Below are 25,521 nucleotides of genomic sequence, written 5' to 3'. Positions count from 1 at the left end.
ACTCACTACTGTTTTGGTTGCACCTTGTGTTTCCCTAATTAATTGCACTGCATCTTTCATGTGCTCCTTTGCTTGTCATGTCTTTTTCTGCCTTGAAAAGACTTTTCACTGTGTAGGGCCATCTCTAATTAGGTTGTTTTCTTTAGTGTTAGGTGACTCTTAGATCGCTTAAAAGTATAGATACTGCTTAAATATTTAATACGTTAGCTACTAGTATGTAAACACCATTATATAAAAAACCATTTTACTTAAACTTGCCTTCATTTTGGAGTGTGTACTTCAAATAATCTGAAACTATTGAGTCAAAGAGAGTAGACACTTCTCAACATCCTTCCTTAAGTGTGTATTGTCCCATAGTTTGCAAAGTAATAGCACCAATTTATTAGCCTTCCAGTGATAGCAACATGATTGGCATGTCAGTTACTATGTTATTTTAATTTGAATTTCTTTATGGGAATTTTATTGTATTTTTAAATTTTTTCTTTTTTCTTAAAGATTTTATTTATTATGTATACAATGTTCTGTCTGCAAGTAAGCCTGCAGGCCAGAAGAGGGTGCCAGATCTCATTATGGATGATTGTGAGCCACTATGTGGTTGTTGGGAATTGAACTCAGGACCTCTGGATGAGTAGCCAGTGCTTTCAACTGCTGAGCCATCTTTCCAGTCCGGCTATGGGAATTTTAAAATGTAACCACTAAGCAATCTATATTTATTTTTGTGAATTTTCTACACCTTGCTCTTTTAGATGTTAGACTGATGCAACAGATGGCTGGAGGGATGGCTCAGTGGTCAAGAGCATGTGCTGCTCTTGGAACTCTTGGGAACAACTTGGGTTCCGTTTCCAGCACTCACATGGTAGCTCACAACTTTCTGTAGCTCCGGTTCCCAGGCATCTGGTGCCCTCTTCTGACCACTGTAGGCATCACACGTGCACATGGTACACTTAACGTACATAGTGCAAGCAAAATAGCTATGCACATAAAACAAAAATAAATCTTTAACAAACTGTCTATGGTACCGACACTTGCCACAGTTCTCTATCGTCACCTGCAGAGTCTCCGAAGCTCAGTGTCGGGAGCTCCAGTTACACCGTTTTCTCTTTTCATAAAATATTAATTGGGCACAGCCTGGTTTCTTTCATGCTCAGAGGCCATGACTAATTTGCATAGCTGGCAAGGTAAAAATAATTTCAGAGCAGAAGGGAGAAATCTTTGTCACTAGTTTAAACTTGGACGTTGGTGCCAAGACTTCTGCGAGGGGTGGCCATTTCTTTGTCTGGACTCCATGATTAATGAGTGTGCTGTGTCGCTAGTGTCCTCTCTGAGAAATGGCTACACCACTTAGATGTGCCCCCACATAACCTGTGGATTCCTCCAACGGCTCAGCGCTTTATTTATTCACAATGACAATACAATTAAAGTCACTTACGTTGTTGGTGCTTACATGTCATTATCAAGAAGATTTGGGTAACAAACAGTTCCTGTATAGAGACACAATTCTTTTTAATTATTAAAATTGCTGCTATTTTTATTATATTTCAAATAGGTGGTATGGGATGTGATATGACTCAGAACTCCTTGAATGAATTTTGGCTTAATGACTCTAAAAAGTAAAAAGCATTTTGTTTTCTCTGACAAATGGCTCTGGTTCCTTTGGGATTTTTCAGACAGTTGGTATTTTATAGTAGTTTCATGGCCGCCTCTTCATCAAACCTGTAATTATGAGTTTGGCTTCTGAGCAAGTATGGGAAATTTTTTTAAATTTTTTTTAAATTTATTTATTTATTAAAGATTTCTGTCTCTTCCCCGCCACTGCCTCCCATTTCCCTCCCCCTCCCCCAATTAAATCCCCCGCCCTCAGCCCGAAAAGTAATCAGGGTTCCCTGTCCTGTGGGAAGTCCAAGGAACCCCCACCTAGTATGGGAAATTTTTATCTGTTTTTTTTTTCAAATACTTGTCATGCTGGAAGAAAAATGTCATATGCCTGTCGTGCAGATCAGTCTCCCAGGTATTGTAAGCAGAATCAGGAATGCAGAACAATGGACAAACATATTTTCCTAAAATTTATAGGTCTATGATTTGTTGGAAAGAGTCGTTGCCTTGAGAAGGTTTTATAAATTCCGACAGATATCTTAAGCCAAGTATTTTCCAGCTGGGGGAAAGAAAAAAGTGAAGCAGCATCCGTCATAGCAGTGTGAGAAGGGAGGTGTTGATTAGCAGGCTCTCCCTCTACCTTTGAAGGGTTCCTTGGGTCACCATGTGGGATGGAAATGGTGGCACCTGTCTGGGTGAAGGTCATCTGAACCATGAAGCTGCGCAGTAGTCTTCATTTGTCCTTCCTCATCACCTGTGCCTGCATAACAGTGCCAGAGTTTGTCATCCCCCTCTCCCATGTAATGCTGACCTTCCTGCGTGTGTGCGTGCGTGCGTGTGTGCGTGCGTGTGTGTGTGTGTGATGTTTTGTGAAGAGGACTCTGACATTCCTTGTGCTTATGAATGAACATAAATCTTGTGACTCTTGGATATTAAAGAGGGAGCATTGTTTAGGAATTCAGCTACTTGCTAAGACAACGTCGACTTCGTGTTCATTACTGGGTATTAGCTCTGTGTCAGGACATGGTTCTGGGTGATATTTTGGTTTGTTTGTTTTTATCTGCTGCCTTATGCATCTCTTGACTCTTGTAGGTCTGGCTAAACTAGTTACACCAAATTCTGGAGTTACTTCCCCAGGTGATACTTACTATCTGGACAAAAAAGATGGGCAGTTCCTGTGGTGTCGTTCTGATAAGAATCTACCTCGGGTTGTTCTAAGGAGGAATGGCATGGCTCATAGAACTGCCATGTTACAGAAAGACCAAAAAATAGCTGGGACCCTATGGTCTCAAGCACAAACTCAATTCCCACAAAAGTCCTTCTTGTTTTCATCTCTTCTCCCCTCGTTGGGATCAGCTGCTCCCTCTCACAGTAGTCAGCCTTGCTCTGTTACTGAGATCAGAACTGACTACAGCTCTGAGGCTTTTGTTTTAGGGCATTAGCTGCTTCAGAAGTGATAACTGAGCTTTCTTCCCAAACATCCCAGGGAAGAGCTGCTTGTTCCACAACCTATTGTGGCTGGTAATATCACATGAGAATGTTGCAGTATTGAAGACCTGCAGAGGAATATAAGTAGAAGACAAGGTTCTGGTAATGACAGCAGCAGGTAGCCACACTGATGGGCTGTGTTGGGCTGCATAGCTAGCTCCTGGAGTCTGACTCTGGAGTTCCCTAGAACATTCCAGCAAAGCCAGTGTTGGGAACTTGGCTGCCACATGGATTATTATTAGCCAAGCCTTTATTCTTGGCTGGGTTCTACTCTGGGCCTGGCTAGCCATCTCACCAGTGGCACAGAGTAGATGGGTGGAGGATCAGCAGAAGTTCCTTATCACCACTAGAAAAACAATCCAAAGAACGTGTATTTCTGTTAGCAAATTCTTACGTCGTGGTCCCTCTGCAGCCATTCTCCTTCAATGTCAGCTCTCTGAAGCACAGTTGTGGTCACCTCCATATGATGTCGCAGTCACAGGCACCATATGGCTCTGCAGGGAGGCAGCTCTGTGGCCATGCTTGAGAGCATTTATCACACGTGTGTGCCTTTGGGATATGTTTCTAGCTATTAGCTGTTATCTTTTGTAGCTACCAAAAGCACCGAAGTTAGAAGTCAAATGTGTGGATTTGAGTCTCACTTTTATAATTGACTATTGCAGTGACCTTGGTCTAGGCAGTTCCTCTCTCTGAGCTTTTAGGAATGGGGATGGTGGAACCTCGATGGGTGATATCTGCATGAACTGTGAAGCAACGAGACAACGTTGGTTTTATCTTTGTCATCCTCTCTGGGACCTAAATGATGATTAGTTTTGCCTCTTCTTTTGGCATTTTTATTTTTTTGGTCTGAGTGCATAATCCCCTCAAGCCCCTCAGAAAAACAACCCAGGTTCACTGGTAGTTAAAATCTATGGCTAGGAGCATGCCAGCCATCTCTCATTTCTGATTGGGTAGGCAGGCAGGTAGGTAGGTGGGAAACATGCCATTCACCACCTTTGGGTAGCTGGTAGCGTTTCTCATGAGATCTCATTGGTCAGGGGTTCTCCCCCAGGGGTGGCTTTGCTTCCCAGTAGCCATTTGACACTATCTGGAGACATTTGTCACAGCTGGTAGCTGCTGGCTAGAGGTTAGGGATGCTGCTAAACGCCCTAGAGTGCAAAGGTCAGCTGTTCGCTGCCAAGAGTGGTGGGAGCCCAGATGTCAGCACAACCTTTTCTGTGTGACTCATTTTGACTCTTAAGCGTTGTTTTGGTGGGGAAGGAAAGGAAGCGATTTATCCCGTGACTCTTTTTTTCATCAAAAGGTGTATTTTAGCGCCACCCACTAAGTTTCCTTTGAAATTTAACTTGGAAACTACATTTTCTATTCCATAAATGGTTTCCCACTTTTGCTAAAGCCAGGGGCGCTTGCTCCCTGTAAATGGCATAGACTTTTCTTACTGGAAAGGACAAATTGACCCTCCCTGCATTCTGTCCTCCCAAGAAATGTTAAGCCTGCTTGGCTACTACTTACTGTATGCGGAACAGACACAGAAATAAGGAAAAAACAAAATAAAAAAAATAACACAAAACAAACCAGAAACAGATACCATTCTATGATGATGGTGTGTGTGTGTGTGTTTTATACTTCTCTGTGTTCTGTCATTTAGACTATCCATTTCACTGCTGGGATCTGAAAGAGGAAGAAGTTTCTTTGTTTGTTTGTTTTCTTTCTTTTTTATTTAATTAAAAAATTATCTTTTTTTCTTTCATTTTACATACCAATCCCAATTCACACTTCCTCCCCTCCTCCCATTCCCTTCACCTCTCTTCTCCCACCCCCTATCTACTCCTCAGAGAAGGTAAGGCTTCCTTCCCATGGAGAGTCAAAGTACATTGCTTTGAGGGAGGACCAAGGCCCTCCCCACTATATCTAAGCTGAGCAAGGTATCCCTCCAAAGAGAATGGGTTCCAAAAAGCCAGTGCAAGCAGTAGTTATAAATTCTGGTCTTAACTACCAGTGGCCCCACAGTCTGCTCCAGCCATACAACTGTCATCCAGAGGGCCACATTCAGAGGGCCAAGTTTGGTCCTATGCTGGCTCATTCACTGTCAGACTGGAGTTGGTGGGCTCCCATTAGCTCAAGTAAGTTGTTTCAGTGGGTGTCCCCAGCGTGGTCTTGGGGGTGGGGGGGAGATGTTTCTTCCCATAACGCTGTGTCTCCAGTCCTTGGAACATAGCAGCAAAGCCTTTCAATGCAAATAATTTTTCTGGTTGGGAGAAACATCAAGAAGGTTCATGGTTCTGTTGAATTAGCCATTCACATTGCTCAGTCTGACCTTTTCAGAACAGTGGCTCCCTTAGAGAGAATGTGTGAGTGCATGGTGGTGGGGAGACAGTTGGCTGGTTGGGGCTACTGTGGGTTAGTGTCGCTAGAGCAGTGCTTAGGGGTCCCCACAACATGAGGGTCTCAGAGCATTAGGAAGGTTGACAACTACACACTAGAGAGTCAAGAAATTAACTTGATTACAACCAGCATTAGGCACAAGAAAGGAAGTATTGAAAAGAAAAATGAAAGTCTGCCACATAGAGAGTAAATATTATTTTATGTGTTACGTGCATATATAAATATTCATCCTGCCTCTGTAATAAAATATGATTCTTATTTAGTTGTGATCAAAATAGTCTGAAAAAAAATCACTGATTTATATACTTTTAGTTTGTGTATGATGTAGGTCAATTGAAGTCCTGAAGACTTTTTCTCTTGTAGATAAGTGGCCTAAATTCTATGATTTTGCCATTCTCAGGCCAATTACTGTCTATGACAACACACAGTTTGTTAAGCTTGATCTAGATCTACCGACAGTGAATCTGGAACCCAGTGCAATATACATGACTGCAGAATAGTCCTTGAGGACCAAGTCTAAGGCTAACATCTGTCTGGAGCAACTGAGTCTGGGGCTGAAGGGAAGCGAGGTACTTTCAAGCAGAAAGACTCTCTTGAGCACATAGTGGCTTTGTGACTAGCTGGTGGACCACTGCCGTATTTAAGACTCTTAGATGATGCTCTTAAAACACGGGCAGACTCCATCCAAACCCACACACCCCATGAGGTCTTCCTTGTGGGTAACATTTTCCAGTTCTGCAGAACTGTCTACCCTTCTCCACTTCCCTGCCTCGCCAGGACTTAGCCACACCACTGTGGTTTTAATGCCATGAACACGAGGATCTCCTGTTTTCCTTGCCCCTTCTGTACATGCCTCTTCCTACGTCAGAGGACATCATCCCACCTCTTACTCATGGGTTACCTTTGACCTTCCTACTCATGATTCTGTACCTTGCAGTAAGTGTCATGAGGACAGCTACCACTTCCATTTTGGCTCCCACAGGAATGCCAGTGTGTGTGCTCAGTAGGCCTCAGGTAACTATAGCATGCATCTTGGGTTTAGGGGTGGAGCTAACCCCAGTGGCATCAAGAGATTACATCATACCCACTGAAGAGGAGGAGGCAGCTTACAGGGACTGGGAATCAGGCAGTCCAATGGCTTTCTCTTTCTCGGCTTCTTTGACTTCCCCGCTAATAGATTTTGGTCAACTTGATAATTTATTTTCTTTTGAATAGTCTCTATGTGAACAACTTAATGAATGAAGCCTTCTTTCTTTATTCTTTATTTAAGACAGTAAAATGAAATAAATTCTCTAGAAATTGATTACCAAATCAAATTATACTTCCCATAATGCATTTAAAGGAAATGGAGAGAATAATGTTGCATGTAATTCAATGGATTTTTGATGGATCATAATGATTTACATGTGTGGTTAAAGTGCCCTTAGTTTGGCTCTTTGGTTATTGCCACAGGCACATAGACACATCCCCCATGCATGAGTGTAGCCATGGCCCTTAGGTTGGGTTTTTTCTGGGTCCCACTATTCCTATTGCTAGAGAAAGGGCCGGAATTAGATGGAAGCAGAAATACAGCTCCTGCCATCAAGAAGTTGGCTCTGAATCGAGTTACAAGGACCCAATTACTTATCATGCATTAGACGGCTTTTCTAAGATGTGAGAACCATGCATGCCTGGATGTTCAATGTAACTACCAGACTTTAAGATTTGGGAACCGAGTATCTGAGTGTCCAATGTTGCACAGCTGTCTTGATACAGAGCATAGGTGTGAGCTGCAGAGGGTAGTGCCACTTGGACAGGCTGTGACTCAGAGCCAGGAAGGGCCCAAGAGGCCTGTCTTTATGATTATCTCATTTTATAGACAAGGAAACGGATAACAGTCTTTCTCTTCTTTATCTGTGATACCATTTTATCAGATGCTTTGCATGAATCAGGCTGAAGTAGACACTGGCTTTTAAAATGATTATTTATTGCCTTATTTATACGGCTCTTATCTCTCGCCGAGGAGCCTACTTGGTGTGCATTCCTGCAGATGTTTGTTCACCTTGGAAATGGTAAAAGGTAGCCCTAGTGCAGCTCAATTGTGTTTACTGGGACGTGCTGCTTCATCTTCTCGAGCTATCCTCCGGTTCTTTGTGGCCTTCCTCCATCTCCAAAACTAGCAGCATGGGCAGCACCTGGCTTCTGTCCTTCCACTGTCGTCATGTCCCTGGACAAGTCTTCCTCTGTCCCCTTCTTTGATGTACCTTTGCGTTTATAAACAATCGTGGAGTCCAGAAGTCTTTCCACGTTAAGATCTTTAACCTTGAGGAAAGCTGTTTCTGTCCCAGCAGATGACATTCAGAGTTTCCTTGGAGTAGGATCTGGCCATCCCCAACACACTAAGATGCCAATTTTCTGAATTTCTCAGACTAGACTACTGAGAGTCCTTCAGTTCTGCAACCTCCTGATATGTTCTCAAAATATGTTGAGAGTTTGGTGGGGAATAGGATAGTCTAAAATGTTTCTGCCTTTTAAGACAGCTCAAATTTCTATGACTTATGACCAAGAATCAATGTGGTATAAATTTGTACGATGTAAAGAGATTCACAAGCATTAGCTTTTAAAATCCTTAACCTCCCTAACAAGGCTTTGCCCCCATTTTACAGGTAAGAACATTGTGTCTCAGAGTGGCAATTATGTAAGTTTGAAGGACTGTGGTGGAGTTAAAACAAAGAAGCTAATATAATAGGAGAGTATGTACTCTGTCCTTTCCCAAGGCACGAGTGAATCATTGACTTGGATATGAGGTCTGAAACATCTTGTTTTGGTAGGGAAGGCAAGACAAAGAAGAGGTGGTCCAAGCCTGAGGGAGGCTGGAGAGGGGGGGGGAAGCTGAAGGGGGGAGTGGTTGCTGTCAAGACATAAACTTCAAGGGAAAGGCATGGTAGAAGTTAGTGCCTTCTTGGAGATACAGTGCTATGAGAAATGAGGTGCTTTCTCGAGCTTGGTGGTGAGCCTAGGCCTAATGTTAAAGACCCCTGGCTTCTGTCTGTTCTCCAAAGAGAACTTGCAGATTTGCTGAGGATTAAATCATAATTAATAGTAGAGCTCTTTATACAGTAATTTTTAGCTCTCAATTGTGTCATGATCAGTTGGACTCATTACTTTTGGCTGTTGAGACTGGTGTGTGTGTGTGTGTGTGTGTGTGTGTGTGTGTGTGTGTGTGTACACCTACATATGTACCTAGTGAAACAAGAAGCTCATTTCATGGTGAATGATAAGTGAAAAAGAAGAGAGCCAGGTTCTACAGTTCCCTTTTGAAGGTGCACCACCATCAGTGACCTCAGATCTCCCAGTGGCTGCCTCTTCCAGTATTTCTATTTTTTGTCTTTTTTAAAATTGTTTTTATTGCACTATGCATGTTTCCACTCCCCTCCCTTCTTCCCTTCCCCATCCCCACACTCCCAATTTACTTAGCAGACTTGTTTTTATTCCTTCCTATTTAGATCTATGGATGTTTCTCTTAGGGTCCTCTTTGTTGTTTAGGTTCTCTGGGGTTGTGGATTGTACATTGGTTTTACTTTGCTTCATGTCTAAAAGTCACTTATGAGTAAGTACATATGATATTTGTCTTTCTGGGTCTGGGATACCTCACTCAATATGTTTTTTTCTAGATCCATCCATTTGCCTGCAAATTTAAAGATGTTATTATTTTTTTACCACTGAGTAGTACTCCATTGTGTAAATAAATCACATTTTCTTTATCTATTCTTTGGTTGAGGGGCATCTAGGTTGTTTCCAGGTTCTGGCTATTACAAATAATGTTGCTATGAACATAGCTAAGCATGATAAGGACCAAGTCTTTTGGCTCACAGGCCTTGAAGGAATTACAGTGCAAACTACAGCACCACCTAAGTGTACTGACAAGACTTAGCAAGTAAAAATGCTCAGTCGTATCAGCTACTGTTATCGTTACTGGGACCCAGTGCCTAAGAAGAAATAACTTAGGGGAGAAGGTTTATTTTGCTTTACAGTTCAAGAAAAGATATAGGGCGTCATGGCGGGGAAGGCATGGTGGCAGACATGTGAGACAGATGGTGGCACTGCATCTGTCATCAGGAAAGAGGCAGTGGAGAGTAAGTAGAGTCAGATTATAAGACCTCAACTTCCTCTGACGATGCTCCCCCTCCTTAAGTTTCTGTACCCTCCCCAAACAGTGCTGCCACCTGGGGACCATGTGTTCAAACACGTGAGTCCGTAGGGGCCATCTCACCTGCACACCACAGCACTGTCTAATTTCAAAGCCAGATTTTAGATAATGGATATCCCACCCGTGAGTGAAAGACTGTACTAAACTTAGTTTTACTAGAAGGTGTTGTTTCTGTTCTTTATGAGGAACTCACATTTTTCTGAGCAACCTACATTTTATCTGACAATTCTACAAGGAAGCCCACTGCTACAGGGTGTTGTCAGACAGGAAGTGAACGTTAGATACTGAAGATCTGTGGGTGACTGATGTGGGAGAGATGGTTAAGTTCTAATTGTCGAGGGCATCACTTCCATCCTTCCTCCGTCTCTGCCTCTGTACTTCTGTCATATCACCAGGACCAGGTCAGCCTCCTCTCGCCACCTTCTTGGCTGCTGACAACTGAAGGCAAAAGCATTAGTGGAGAGGCTGAGCTGGGACAGCCAGCCTGAGGCGGTTACTAAACAGGACTGTGTATGTGCTACTTGCTGTGTATATTCCTGCCTGTCTGCCCTCTGCTATGGGGGAATAGTGGGAATTAAGTACAACTCTATACACAATTTTTCATCAGCTCTATGCCTATGAGGGAAAAAGAAATGGAAAACAGAGCCTCTTCTCTTGAAGCGTACGTACAGATAGCTCCTGGGACAGCAAAGAGCTTAGACTTTTATTAACTCAGAATTGAACTTATCCCTGGTGGCCTTCCTCTGTTTTTGTGATGTTTGTGTGTGTCAACATTGCAGTGGATACTACCTGCCGTTAGAGCCATCTTATAGTCATGCATAGAGGACTCTGAAGGTCGTGAAAGGGACCAGTGGCGACTCACTTGGGGTTTGTGGCCTTAGATGGAAGGAATCAAATTCATTTAAGTGTGCAGAGATAGAACACTGTGACACTGGCATTTGGGGCAGAACGGAGGAATAGTGTTGCTGAGTAGTTCTGGGCAAACGTCACAGCCCATGGCACGACGGGAGAAGGACTGACTTAAATATCATAGGGAAACTGACTTTTCTTTTAACCCTTTAACTTTTTCTGAGCCACGTTTCCTCACAGAAATGAAATGTAGACTATAGTCTTGTTCGGTGATTTTTAATAATTTAACGATTTAACATTTGAAAATGCTAACAGATAGCAAACGTTCTGTATGTGCCACCCCAGTGTCTCCTGAACATCTCGGCTATGAATCCTCATGGTGTGTTGTAATTATGTCCTCTAAGTGGCTGCTTCCATGGGACTATGTGTCAAGCGCCATTTTCTACTCTCTTCCCGCCTGTCTTCCCGCATTAGACCGGTAGAGGTTTGCTTGAGCTCTGTATACATCAACACTCAGGTTTTGCCGAGGTGGGGGTAGCTTCTGGTCTTCTATTTTCATCTCATCCTCCCCCCTTCTATCATTTCTGCCGAGGACATCCTGTGATGTGGAGTTCCTTTTGGGTACCACGTCTTGGGACTATGTTATAAGAGCCTCATCAGACTCTAGATGCTGGACGATGTGTTTCCAGATGTTCTAGCTGCTCAGACATACCTATGTCTGAGTACCATCCCAGCTTTGCTAGTCTAATCTTCTCACCAGTGAGTTCTGGGATACCTGTGGCCCCTATCAGTTGTTGATTTCTGCAAATGTGTTAATTTTTTATCAGTGAAGATTAGGTTCAAACCATCAAGCTGCTATTAAGTTTTTATTGTAAGCTGTGAGGATAGGTTTGAGGGTACAGGTATCTCTGGAGTTGACTCTGTCAGGAGCACAGAGGACTCTATTAGGTACCCCAGGCCTGGGGAGGGGTGGATGAGAATGTCAAACTCCTCTAAGGTGTAGTGATGCCTTGATGGAGATGGGACCAGGGATTAATGGGAACACAGAGTAGGACCCTTTTCCTCAATGAACTTTGCACTCTGTGAATCTCATTGCTTCTAGCAGGTGGCTAGGGGAGCCAAGTTATAGCTCCTGTCCTTGGGGGCTTTCTGAATAACAGAAATTAAGAAGCAACCAATGGCTACCTATATTTTAAAAGCTCTGTTACTAATATTCCTGCACTGGAAGAAAAAAATTTCTAAGCAACAAAACAGCTTGAGAACATGGGTTGGGGGAAGTTCTGCTTGTTTGTTTGCAGTGGGAAATTAATTCAGTCAAGAGCACCCTTGATGGTGGGAAAGTGAAAAACACGTCTTCTGGATGGCTATGTGATCCCCCTGGAATAAATAACACATTCTTTCCTCTGTCTTTCACGCTAGCTTTTCTCATATGCCCTTTCCCACGTGAGCTTGCCTGCATGCTTCCCTGACACTTGCGTCTCCGTTAGCTTTTATTTCTTATTTTCCTCCTTGTCTGCATCTCCACGTTTTTACGACTTCTCTTTGGAGTCCCACTCTCCTGTCTTCCACCACGTTTTCCGCTGTATGTTTGTGCCCTCTTGTAACACTGACTCCTGCCTCCACCTCCATGTTCTAAAGCCTACCTGTCACACCCAGGCCCGGGGAGGAAAATTTCACTTCCAGCAGTTCTTTGTGCGATGTGAAAGAACATCTGAGTGTCTGGGTATCCTAGGAAACCGAACTCTGGTTTCTGAGCCGAGTGGATTCCTCACACTGTGTTTGTGAGACACAGGGAAAGGAGAGGCTCGCACCTGGGCAGCGGAGAGGCTCAGTGTTGCGTCCAGCCTTTGTTCAGGGGGAAGCAGAACAACGGCCCTGTTTTCCTTCTGTCTCTATCCCGTTACCTAGCCTTGAAGTTTCTTTCTTTTTCTCTTTTTTCCCCTTTTGTCTATTTCTGTCATATTTTTCAGTTCCATTTTCTATATTTCTCTTTGTTCTTTTTCCTCTTTAGAAGTTATGCTGTCCCCTCCCCAGCGTCCTTCTTTGACTTTGTAAGGGAGAATCATGAGCAGTGTCTGGGATTCTGCTCATCCCTGGCTTCTCTTTTCAGAGAATGATGTGGGGGTTGGGGTCAGGAAAGATGGAAATCACTGAGAAAGCTTGCCTGTGACGGGTTCTTCATGAGAGTAGGAGTACTTTGTTTTTCTTTTGAGATTATGTGAACACAGATTACATAATTTTTTTTGCTTTTGCGTGTGTTTTGTATGTACGTGTGTTTATGCATGTAGGTAGGTGCCAACACAAGCTTTTATGCTGCGTGTATGTGGAAACCAGAGGACGACTCCCATGTGTTGGCCCTAAGGCATATTCTCCTCTTTGTTTGAGACAGGCTGGTGACCCTGGGATTTTAGGAACCCACCTATTTTCTGCCTTCCATCTGGCGCTCCCCAGACTTGCAGGTGTGTCTTACCATGTCTGGCTTTATAACGACGTGCGCTTGGAGGAGTGGAACTTAGGTTCTTATATTTGCAACCTAAGTATTTTAGAAACTGTGCTATCTCCCCTAGTCCAAAGTATAAAAGCTGAAATCTGAAAATTATCTCCACCATTCATCCCAATTGCCTAAATCCAGTGTGGGCTTCCTCTTCCTGTCCTAATGTGAGCTGTGCAGCTTTAAATGCTTGACTCCTGCTAAGGTCAGGGGTGTTCCACCACACGGAGGAAAGCCTGTGGGGTTGGTAGGCAGCCCTGTGTTCACAGCCATCTCTGTGTCTGTCGTCCTGGATTGGCATTCTCAGTACCTGTTGATCTGGCATCTGCTTCCTGGAGCCGTAAGGCCTTTCATATGGCTCTCTTTGCCTACATTTGAAATCTTGCAGAGAGCCTCCGCAAAGAATAGTTAAATCTTGCTACTATGCCATTTTCCAAATGAGTCATTTCCCAGGGCTTCTGAATAGAGGGGCTAATCTTGGAGAAGTTGTGAGGGATAAAAGTTATTAGCCCACAAAACAAAGAATAAGCTGGCAAATTTAAGTCAATATTATTGATCTTATGTCAGAAACAAGGTCAATTTTGCGCTTTATAGTTTCCAGTACACTTTAAAAAAAAAGCACCATAGTTTCTCACTGTGTAGCCTAGTGTCTGGTCTTGAACTTGTAGTTCTCTTGGCTCAGTTTTTTTAAGTGCAGTCATTACAGGCACACATCATTATGCTTGGCCCAGAACATTCTTCATCTTCAACATGGTGTAATTTTGTGTCTAAAACTAGATCATTGTACTCCTCTATTCTATGGATGGAAAAAAAAGACACCTGGAGCTTGAGTGACTTGTATCACATGGCTAGTTTTCTGGGCCAAGACTTAAACCTAATCCCACTAATGCTTAGTCATCAGCTTTACCACTCACAAACATACGTGTGCCCTCGTCCCCAGAGGTACCAGCATTGTCACTGGGTTATAGGCAGTGAATTGTCTCATTGATACTTCCTCTACAGAGTCTAATAGCATTTGTGTGGATTTGTGTATGTGTGTATGTGTATGCTTCTGGGTATGACTGTAGAAGGTGGGAAAATGAAAGCAAAGAAACCCAGTCCAGATCAAAGAATGGTTTGGGGGCAATTATAAAACATATTAATAGTGCATAATGACATAGGTATATAGCTCCCAGTCATTAAAGTCAGTATAATTTATTTATTTGTTAACAATTCTGAGTGTCAGGGAGGAGAAGAGTAAGTTACTTCTTCCCTGAAGTTAATCCAGGCAAATTCCCTAAAGTGGACAGGAGACGGGAATAGGGAACTTTGAAATAAAAGAAAACAGAAACATAAGGGTCTGGTAACATGGAGGAAGGGAAGGAATTTTGCGAGGGGCAGAGGAAAGTGAGGGACCAGGTTTGGCTCAGGTGTGGGTCTTATGTTGGAGACGGTGCATTCTGCTCATGGTTTGGGACGAGGATGCCAGTATGATGGTAACTTCTCTGCACAGTGAAACCCAGATGGCTATATTTAATTCCACTCGACACCACTGGTGATTCAGCCAGGCTCAGGTGCGCCCACATGCAGCTGGCACTAGCTTTGTGTACTTTCCAGGCAGAGCCTGCTCAGCCCAGCCTCCCCATGAAGCAGGAGGGGCCAGACAGGCTGTGATAACCTTGACTCTTTTGTGTCTCTGCCCACAGCATCCTGGCCACTGCGGGAACCCACTTCAACACCCATGTGGACTTGCGGACCCTCCGTGCTGTGCGTGTCCTGAGGCCCTTAAAGCTCGTGTCAGGAATACCTAGTGAGCACCTACTTTCTTCTTTTTCATTGTCTAGTATCCTCAGTTGGATGCAGGGTATCTGTCAATGTAAGATAGACAGTCTTTCTGGAAGGAAGCCCTGGACACGCAGCAATTGTGCATAGCATTGTACTTATAAATTTAACATTTCCTCATATTTAAATAATAATGGAAGTATTTTTTTTTAAAAAAACAAAAGTCAGGAAACAACAGAAAAGTAATGAAGACAATTATTGTATCACTCTGAAATAAATGTTAATTTGATGTATTTTCCCTATGCATTTTAGTATAATTGTAATTATTATATGTGTGTAGTTTTATCTGCTGAAATAAGTATGTTACTTTCCTAAGGTTAAAAAGTCTTATACGTTTTGTCAAAAGGCTATTTGTTTGCTGATTAATGTTGTACTTCTTCCCCACTTGGCAGAGAGCTGGGTCTGAGAAAGAGTAATAGAAAGGTTCAACTTTATTCCTATTTTGTAGGATTTGTACCCTAGCAGGGGTTGCATGAATGTTCTTGGAGCAAGAAACATGGACTAATTAATTTAATCTGTGAAGGGGATCTACCAGTTAGCATGGAGGAAATAGAAAGGGTAATATGTAGGCAGGAGTGAGGAGGAAGGAAAGGGAAGGGACATAGGATGTGACAGTCTTCAGCTTGACTTGTCTTGGTTATCTCTTTATGAATGGCAGCTGCCATATCAGGATTGATGGTTCCTTTTCCATGGAAGACTTGACCTCCTAGGAGAGGGTAAAGAAATCTACCTTGTCAGAGGGCCATGAATGAGGGCTCTGTTTTATTCCCTTTCCTCTCCACAGGCCTGCAGATTGTGTTGAAGTCCATCATGAAGGCCATGGTGCCTCTTCTGCAGATTGGCCTTCTGCTCTTCTTTGCCATCCTCATGTTTGCCATCATTGGCTTGGAGTTCTACAGTGGCAAGTTACATCGAGCATGCTTCATGAACAATTCAGGTAAGGGCTTTGTTTTCTGTCTTCTGTTTTCCCACTTCCCCTGTTCGGTCATGAGCGTAATTTCAGGGCATTTGGAGCTGCGCTGAAAAAGTATACTCTATTCCAACCCTAGAATTACAATCAGAAATTTCCTAGACTCTGTGGCCTTTTGAGGTATGATCAGCCTAAAGATCCACATGACAGTTACATTGCAAAACACGTAGCCTCCTTGTGTGTAGTTGGAAGGGTTCTAAGAGGTGGTCTCAGCTTTTCAGATTCATGGCAGAGGGCTTTTAGAATACATACCAAAGCCGTCAGTCTGGATCAATGCTCTGGAGAACAGAATGTTTGACCCACAGACCAGGGCAACCCTGGAAACCAGAATCAGATGAGGGTCCCAGTAGATCAGCAAAGAGAGCTTTCTTCTGCGCTCCAGCTCACTTTGGTCTCCCATCTCTGTGAAAGAACTGAGGGAGCTCTGATGTTGGCTTGTCAGTTGTGCCTTGGTAATTGTGGGATGCATATAACCCCATTTCCCATATATTTGTGCCTTATTTGTTCTTCACAAGCCAAATAATATACTCTAGGAAGAAAATCAGGGAGGGAGTTGGGGAAATGAAGGACAAGTTAAAGATTCCTAAATAGGTACCATGTTTTCATGAAAATAATCTCCAAATGATTTTCATTTTACCTTTAGCTTAAAACCAAAAATGTGCACCTGAAAAGCAAAATAAAGTTAGCAAAATAAAGCAGCCATTGGTTTTACAACTGTCCCAGAGAAACCTAGGGAGAACCAAGGTCCATCCTGATTCCTTGGGTTGGAAAATCAGAGAGATTTTGCTGTTACCTCAGGCTCTTCTGTGTGAAGCAGCCCCATGAATTTCTGTGGTAGTGCAGCCCAAAGAAGAATTTGGTTGGGATCTGAGGAAGATGGAGGCCCTGCTTTTCTCCAGAAGCATTTTGAATTGCACAAGGGTGTGAACTGAGAGGTGTAGAGAGGCCAGGCTGGGAGAGGGCTTGAGGCATGATGGGACCGTTACTGTCTGTGGCGGCAGAATGGCTTGCTTGTGTCTTCTAGGATCATTTCCAGTTCATGCTAAGCACCATATGGTTTGTCTCCCACTCTCCAAATATATCCACAGGTATTCTAGAGGGATTTGATCCTCCCCACCCGTGTGGTGTGCAGGGCTGCCCAGCTGGTTACGAATGCAAGGACTGGATCGGCCCCAATGACGGGATCACCCAGTTTGACAACATCCTTTTTGCTGTGCTGACTGTCTTCCAATGCATCACGATGGAAGGGTGGACCACTGTGCTGTACAATGTGAGTGAGCCGGTGGATGGGAGGGGAGGGATACGGTGGAATCCTGGTGCTATTTTGGTTCCTCTGGAACAGGAAAAGTTGGGGTTGTCTGTATTCAACTTGGGAACTTAGCAGAGCCTAGCGGGTCGTGTCCCCCTTTTGTTTTTTTTTCTTGCTGAGTGGAAGTATGTGTCTTAAATAGCAGCTGGTAGACCGCAGTCTGTCATTCTGTCCCTGGGTGAATGAACAAGTCAAATCAGATTACCTTGTTGTGGAGAGTTTTGGATCCGCATGGTGTAGTGGAGCACAGTGAGGTGTTCTAATAGGTGCAAGGCTCTCAGTTACTGTCCCCGAAGGGCTCACCATCAGTTTGGAAAGCTATTCTAGTGGTTTGCAACCCCAGCGGCCCATTAGAGTCAGCTGGGAGCTTTAAATATTATACTGCCTGGGCTTCACTCCAGGCCAATTAAGTAGGAATGTCTAGGGGTAAAGGCTTGTCATTGACATTTTTTAAAGCTTCCTAGCTGATTTTCATATGCAGCCACTGTCAAGAACTACTGCATTACATGCCAGAGAAAGCATGGTGACTGGGAGCCTCATTAGAAAGCTCTCTGAAAATCTGCATTCCTAGGCCCTGCCCTGGAGATTCTGATTTTGGGTAGCTCTGTATCATGGGTGAGCTGTGCTTTTGACGGAGGCCTCGGTGATTCACAGGGTCAGACACATTGGGAGGTCCTGAGTTGGTGTAGGAGACACAACTGTTCAGCTGCCTGGGAGGAATGCTGGGAACACCAGCAAGGAGACGGAAGCTAGACAAAGCAACCACGCTGTCTTTTCTGCCTTGCAGAGTCTGGTTTTAATAAGTCACCTGAGGCATGGGGCAGAGCCCACATTCAATAGTGAGCTTGAGGGAGAGGTATATTTTTTTGATGTTCATGGGATATAAGTGGGCAGAGGGGGCAAAGCAATATGGGAAGGTGCTTATGAAGGATGGTGTCCTCTGTCTGTGTCTTTGCCTTCAGCCGTGATCGGACAAGTCAGACACCTTTGGAGTGATGATCCAGTGCATGCGCACTCCCTTCACTTGCCTTTATCACAAGGGTCCCCCTATTCCCTCCTGTTCTTCTCTTAATCTTCTTAATCTGATCCTATATGTACAAAACTGATTAGGTGGTCAGAGATGACTTATATGGAAAGCAGTCATTGGGAAGGAACAAAGTCATAAGGGAAGGAACAAAGCTGGTACGAGGCCTGTACATGCAGGTGCTTAGGAACTGAGTGACCATTGTAGTCAGATACTTAGGTTCCAATCTATGGATGCTACCAGCTAAGGATGTAAGATTTTCTACAACACATTAAGTTATTTAGGTCTAGGATGGCATCACCCAGACTGAACATCTATAGACAATTTTGTATTTGTCCTTATCTCCTGAACTTTACAGTACAGATATTTCCATATCATTTGCATTGTTTTAGACATTATTTATTTAAATTATTAGACATAAATTATTTAAAGCCGTGGGAAGTTGGATACAGTTATATGCAAATACTATGCCATATATGGAACTTGAGAAACCTCACATTTTGGTATCCATGAGAGGTCTGTACACCTATGTTCTGGAGACACCAAGAAATGACTGAACTCATTTGGATCTATTCCCATACAGGATGAGCAAGATACAACTGAGAAATTTAGCAAGAAAGAGTTACAGACTGTTGTGCTAACATTGCAGACAGTAGGATAGAGGTCTCTAGAACCAGGAGATAGATGTTCAGCAAGTTATAGGATGCTGTGACCCAGAAACCCCCAGATGATACTCTAGGATTCTTATTAGCTGTGGGAGGCTGCAGGGCACAGGAGACAAGCATGGTAAAGATAGTCACTTCTCATTTGAGATGTGAAGATTGTCTTCAGGCAATGCCACTAAGATTAGCCAAAAACCTCAAGAAATTTTATAGCACTGGCCTTGTAGTGGCTGGTGTCACTTGTGGGGCTTTGAAAGTGATGAACTTCAATTAGATGTGTAGACTCACCTAAGTGATGTGATAAATGCATGGAAAGCCCCAAAGGAGAGGTGTTGCATTTGAGGATAGAGGTGTGATCTGCCGTGCCTCTGGTCAAGGATCAGGTGGTACCGAGACAGGCAGGAGGGAAACATATGAGCCTCTCATCACTCTTGCCTTAATTCATTTGCTTATTCATTATTTATTTCTGCACTCATCGACCGAAAAGATGCTCTGTATCCAAGCGCTGTGCTTAAACACTAGAAAGATGGCAGTCGGGGCGGGGAAGAGGCATGGTTCTTACTGTCATTATTCTCTCTTCCAATTCCCATCTCTCCAGTCATCGGACAGTTGTAGCGACAGAGGCTACACAAAGCAACAGTGCTCTTGCTCTCCTCTGGCGTTTTGATCCATGAAAGAATCGGGGAGGAAACAGGGTCAACTACAGATCCCCTGAAGCCTTTCATCACAGCAGTTCCCAGGGCTGCAGACTCACACCCTCTCTGAAGTCCAACCTGTTAGTCATAAAGCTGAAGCCTCCCGCTAGCCTTGTTGCTTGACTCTAGGCATAGGGGAACCGGTGGGACAATAGGGTTGGTTCCTCCAAAATAAGCTGGCTACACACAGGCAGAAAGAACTCTGTGTACTCTGAAAAACATCACTTCCCCAAGCACTGGAGCTAGGAGCAGGGCATGGAGCCAGGCATCACTGGCAGAAGCGATAGTCAGACTGGGGTGGATAGCTGCATCTTGACTCAGGAGACGTTAGATGAAAACGGCACTCAGTCTTCAGTGAGTGGAACAAAGACAAAGTCTGGATTCTCTGAAAGAACCATCAAAACTGACCTCATCTGGGCAAGGACCTGGGGTGTGAAGCAAGGCTGAGACAGAGCTGTGACGAGGAGATGGGCAGCCCTTGCTGACTTAGGCCTCCTGTGCCAAAACTGAACTATTCATTTATGAAAGAAAAGGAGTTTGGGACAAGATAAGATAGAGCGGAGATGGTGCAGACAAATACATTTGCCAGTCCTTTCTGGTGTTTGTTCTCCTCAACAGCCCTCTTGTCAGGGAAACGTGGAGACAAGCACCTAGAAATGGCAGAAAAGTTTCATGTTTGAGAATTGTTTTTTTAAATCTTGGAAAACCAGTTAGGTTATTTGGGCTTCTTCTTGCAGGCCTGTGAGTGAGGATTTAACTTATAAGAGCATGGGTGACTCAAGACAGCTGTGCCACTGAGGAATCTGTCCCAGCAGGGGTGACAGTTCATGGAAACTGTATACCTCAAACTCTCTGACCAACTTATAGACAGTGTGGCGGGCTAGACAGTGTCCTTCCTCTTCCTATCAATTGTTAATTATACGAGTATATAACTTCAGAGAGAGAGCTTGTAGATCTTTTAAGTTTTGTTTATTTTGTGAATGTTTAGATCCCCTTCCTCCCTCAAGAATTTTTTTCATGTAATTTAAACTTTGACATTGTGATGACAAAATGTGTTTGCACACACATGCAATTTATGCACCATGGAACTATGAACAACTAATCAACTTAATATCATAAATGCAAGTATGTGTGTCTTGATATTTTACACAGGAATCACTACCTCCACTAAATACAGACGTTAAGATGTTGGTTTCCTTCTGTATTAGTCAGGGTTCTCTGGAGGAACAGTGTAACACGAATAATAAAAACCTCGAGATAGATGTTGGGGTTCAAGCTGAAGATCAGAAAAGCAAAATAGTCAACCACTAGAGACTTTCAGGCAAGCATTATTTATTAAAAGACAAATAAATATTCCTGCAGAACAGAACTGATGGAAATGTAGGCGGAGGCTGTAGCGTGGGACTATTTGATAGCCTCCATCTACATGGAATGAATATCTATGAAGGGGTTTTATCAGAGTGGCGTACAGGCTGTGCTCAGCTAGTTCAACAGTGACTGTCCACCAGTGGAAAATCCAAGAATCCAGCAGTTGTTCAGTCCACAAGGCTGGCTGTCTCATCTGGTCTTCAGTAAACTCTGGAATCCCAAAGAAGCGGATTCTAATGCCAGTGAAGAAATGGACTCGCCACTTAGAGTGAGGGCAAGCAGGAAGAAAGCAAAAGCTTCCTTCTTCCATGTCCTCTATATACACTGCCACCAGAAGGTGTGGTCCAGATTAGTGGTGAATCGTCCTACATCAAAAGATCTGAATTAAATGTGGGTCTTCCTGCTTCAAATAATTAAGAAAACCCTCTTGTAGGTGTTTCCATCTCTTGGTTTTTGTTAATTCCGTGTGTAGTCAAATTGACAACCAAAAATAACCATCACAGCTTCCTGTCATTTTTCATTCTGGGATGGTTCAGCTTTCCCAACTCATGTTTCTTCAGGCAGAACACTAAGACAAGGCAACCACTATCTACCAATTCTGCTGTTCCTTCTTTCCAACAATTGCAACAAGTATGCAAAACTAATTGGTCCTTGTTATATTCAGACTAGTAAGAGAGCCATTGCAAAATGTCCTCAAGCATGAGAACTTGATTTAACCATTTTATCTAAAATATTATCCCAGTTTCCTCTTTATTTCTATGATAAACATCATGACCATATTTTGCATGTGACTTAGGAAAAGGATTCCTTTGGCTTATACTTCCAAGCAGGAACTCAAAGGAGAAGCCATTTTCTGGCTTGCCCACAGACTGCCCAGGGAATGGATGGTGCTGCCCACTGTGGGTTGGGCCCTCAAATAGCAATTAATTATGAAGACAATACCCCCCAGATATGCCTACAGGCCAGTCTGATCTGGGCAATTCTTCAGTTAAGACTCCCATCTCAGATGACTCTGGGCTGTGTCACGTTGACAATTAAAACCAACTAGGAAAGATGCAAAGGTTTTTGTCCCTTTTCTCCTTCTACACAGACTCTTCATAAATGCCTCTGGTGACCTCACATCACTGCGGTTGACTACTCTTAGCTTCATTTGTGTGTGCCTTCTCTCATTACCATGCTACACTGTAAGGGGATTAGTCAGGGGCGCATTGTCAGGGCTGCATGGAGTATACCCAGGCTTAGTTTAGTCTCTACCAAAATTGCAAGTCTCCTTGGTCAAATTCCAACTGTATTCTTGGCTTCCCTTCCTCCTGCGATAACAGAATACAAAAGTGTTCAGTTCTGCTGGCTGCTTCTACCTGTTTGGACTACAGCTCCCAAAGGTCTCCTCGACTCACAAGCTCTCCTTGGCACTTACTAATTTAATTGATTTTATTTATCCTAAACCTGATAGGTGTTCCTTTTCTAGCACAGCGTGTTCTTTCCCTCATCAGTACAGTTCACTCAGCAAATGTTCCTTTGGCTTGAGTCTTAACTTTTAATCCTCTTCGGTGAGGCTTGATGTGGCCAGGAGAATGGACTTTCTCCTGATTTGGACCTGAGTTGGCGTTCTTGTTTTGTGCTGTCTGCTGATTTCATCTGTTGTTCTCTTGCTTTCGGACTAACATTCTGATTGCCAAGATTCTCGGTCCCTAGCTGCAGTTGTCCAGGACTCTGCTGTCAATGGCCAGGCTTTCTGTTTGTTTGTTACAAATGCCCGTAGCTGGATGTGCTTCTGTTCTCACTTGCTGTTGATCCAGATGTGCGTGTCGAGCTGTGCTGCTTCTCCAGCTTTGTAGTTTGCCTGTCTCTGCACAGGATGTTCCGAGCAACTGTGGTGGGAGAAGTCTTTGAAGATTTTACTGGCTTTTTGACAAAAAAGAGGCAACTTACAGTCTGGGTGCTTTTGAGAGCTGTCTTCACTCCTGAGAAATCCTTTGGTTTATGCCCGTGACTCTCTTTTATCCTGCCTTCTAGCTGTACAGTTAGTATTTGTTGAATTTGTTAACATCTGTTCTATTTGCCTCACTGAGATTTTGCTCAGGTGTATGATATATAAGCATGTTGGGGGTAAAACACTACTATATCCCAGAACTAATGAAAATAATTTCTTTTCGGAGTAACCCTGCTTTGGTGATGTCTGTAGAAGACAGCACAGACTGAAGGATGGGAGACGAGGGACCATGTCTAATGTTTACTTCAGTTGTCCCTCCTCTATCACCTCCTCCGCATGCTTTGATGATAGGAGGACATCTGTCAAAACTATTTGACAGATGAGTGGCAGGAGCAGTGATCCTCTCATGGAGCTAGGATAATGAGGTATCCCATCGGCTTTAGGAACTGACCTAGGATCAGGTTGCTGACATCTGGGAGCACTTGGAGACAGTATCACTCATGCTCTAGAATCGACCATTTTTCTTCACCTTCCCGTCTGCCATCTCTACCTCTCTCTTCTTGTGACTGGCCCTGTCATATAGGTGATGTGTGGATTCTGTTACCTCTGTATGTTTACCTGTGACTTCTCTGATTAATGGAAAGATTGTAAGTAGATCCTGGAAGTGGGTCTGCTCCCTCTTCTGTGAAGGCTGCAAGGTAGAATTACTTAGTGAGGAGCTACAGCTTCCTCCTCATTGCTCCCAAGGCCCTGGCAGAACATCTTAGTCCCAAATTCTTCAAGGAGGGAAGGGAAGGAGACTGAGAGAGAGATTGCTTTTCAAACTCATGATAAAGACTTTCCTCTCCTCTCATAGGTATTTACAGACTCATACATTAACTTGCTACTAACTTAGAGGGTTTTTTTTTTTTTTTGGTTTTTCGAGACAGGGTTTCTATGTAGCATTGGAGTCTGTCCTGGAACTAGCTCTTGTAGACCAGGCTGGCCTCAAACTCACAGAGATCCCCCTGCCTCTGCCCCCAAGTGCTGGGATTAAAGGTGTGGGCCACCACCGCCTACCCTTTTTGAGTAGTTCTTAAGTGTCAGGACTATTGTAGATGCTGGGGATAGAGCAGAGTCTCCACATTCATGGACTTTCCATCTCAAGGAAATAAGTTCAGAATAAAAAGCAAACAAATGGACTATAGCAGATAGTGATAAAAGCTGTGGAAATAATTAAAGCGGAGAAAAGGAAAAGGTGTCTTCACTTTGAAATGAAGCTGTGGGTGGGACCGTCCTGAGAAGATGGCATCTGAGTGAAGGCTTGAAGCTGGCAATGGAATGAGCTAAGTGGTTTTCTTTGTTTTTTTATGTCCCACATAGCTGAGACAGAATCACAAAGACCCTGAGATGGGTATGTGCCTGTTACATTTGCAGAACAGCACAGAGGCTGGCTTATCGGAGTGCAGGCAGTGATAGCTAAAACCAGGGGAAGGAGGAGGGTACAGAGTAGGCAGCCCAATCCCATGGACCTGGTGACCATCTTAGCATCAGTGAGCTGGAACGCAAAGTGGGGGGTGGTGTTGGAGGACAGAAGTAGCATGGCCTGTGTTGCAGTCTAAAGACCCTGAGCCTTTGCTAAGAACAGACTCTAGAGGAGCAAGGCTGGAAGTAGGAAGACGAGTTAGGAGGTCAATGAGCTGACCCAAGGCAGCAGGGTAGGGGCTGCTATCAGGGAGGCAACACTGTAGGAGGTAAAAGGTGGATGGATGGTTCTGGGTGTGGGTTAAGGTTGCCATGGCATCCTCTGGTCGACTTGTAAGAGCGAGAGAAGGTAGAGTATTGGAGTTACCAGTAGATAGTAGTTTGAAAAAAGACTAAGAGTTGAGTTTGGGCACACTGAATTTGCCACACTCATTTGGTGTGGTGGGAAGACTATGAAGTTGGAGAAATGGATTCAGCATGGGAGCATATGCAGGACATATCACTTGGGAGGTTCTTAGGGTCTGGATGGTAACTGAAGTTGTGGGACCATAAAGGAAGTGAGTATAGAGAAGAGAACAGGAGAGATCCTGTCACTGAGTTCCAAGGTAAAGAGTCACAATCAAAAGTGACTAAGAAGGAGCAGCAAGAAAGCGTGATGTCCCAAGGCTCCATGGAAGAGGCTGCTTAGAGGAAAAGGAAGGAGAGGACGAGAAAGTCAGCTCTTTGAAATGCATTCCCCTGTTATATCAACAGGACGTGAAGTAGATGCTGTCCTGTATTGCCTTGTGGCTAATCTCTTACAGATGTATATGTTACATCTGTAGGCTCTCTTTTATTCACATTCATATTTCCTCTTTCAAAACTGCCGTGCTCATTCAAGTCAAATGCTTCCAGTGGATTCAAAAAGATGGGGGCTGAAAATGAAAAACCCTACGGCAGGGACAGTTAAGGGAGCGTGGCGAGGTCAAGGGAGAGGGGCTGGCAGATGGAGTGTTGGGAGATGGTACACATTCTCCTCCAATTCCTTCTGTTTTCTCAGAGTAGGAGCTGAGGTCATCAGCTGAGGGGCTGAGGAGGGAGATGTTGGAGGTTTGAGGATAGGATGTAAATGAGCTTTCTCAAAGTGTGAGGAGTAAATGGGGTAGGAAAATGGCCTGATTTCTGTGCAGCATCCAGGACCCCCTTGGCGTCAGTGGTGATGAAGTTCATGGGAGACTAGTGAGCAGCATGGAGTGCCTTCCGTAAAGACCATAGCCACTTAGATGCAAACAGTGGTAGCT

The 25,521-nt window shown here is 43.8% G+C and overlaps 1 protein-coding gene across 7 annotated transcripts in view; it reads left to right on the top strand.

Annotated features, from left to right (window-relative positions):
* Cacna1e (calcium voltage-gated channel subunit alpha1 E) overlaps positions 1–25,521 on the top strand; it is a 470,658-nt gene that overhangs the window by 234,407 nt on the left and 210,730 nt on the right. For all 7 annotated transcript variants that reach the window (XM_075988277.1, XM_075988280.1, XM_075988276.1 and 4 more), the window contains exons 6-8: positions 14,681–14,784; positions 15,601–15,753; positions 16,875–17,056. In XM_075988277.1, the coding sequence (XP_075844392.1) occupies positions 14,681–14,784; positions 15,601–15,753; positions 16,875–17,056 (439 nt within the window). The remainder of the gene's footprint in view (positions 1–14,680; positions 14,785–15,600; positions 15,754–16,874; positions 17,057–25,521) is intronic.

This window comes from Microtus pennsylvanicus, chromosome 10 (assembly GCF_037038515.1).
Source record: "Microtus pennsylvanicus isolate mMicPen1 chromosome 10, mMicPen1.hap1, whole genome shotgun sequence".
NCBI classification, from domain to species: domain Eukaryota; kingdom Metazoa; phylum Chordata; class Mammalia; order Rodentia; family Cricetidae; genus Microtus; species Microtus pennsylvanicus.
This window is presented reverse-complemented; position numbering and strand designations above follow the sequence as displayed.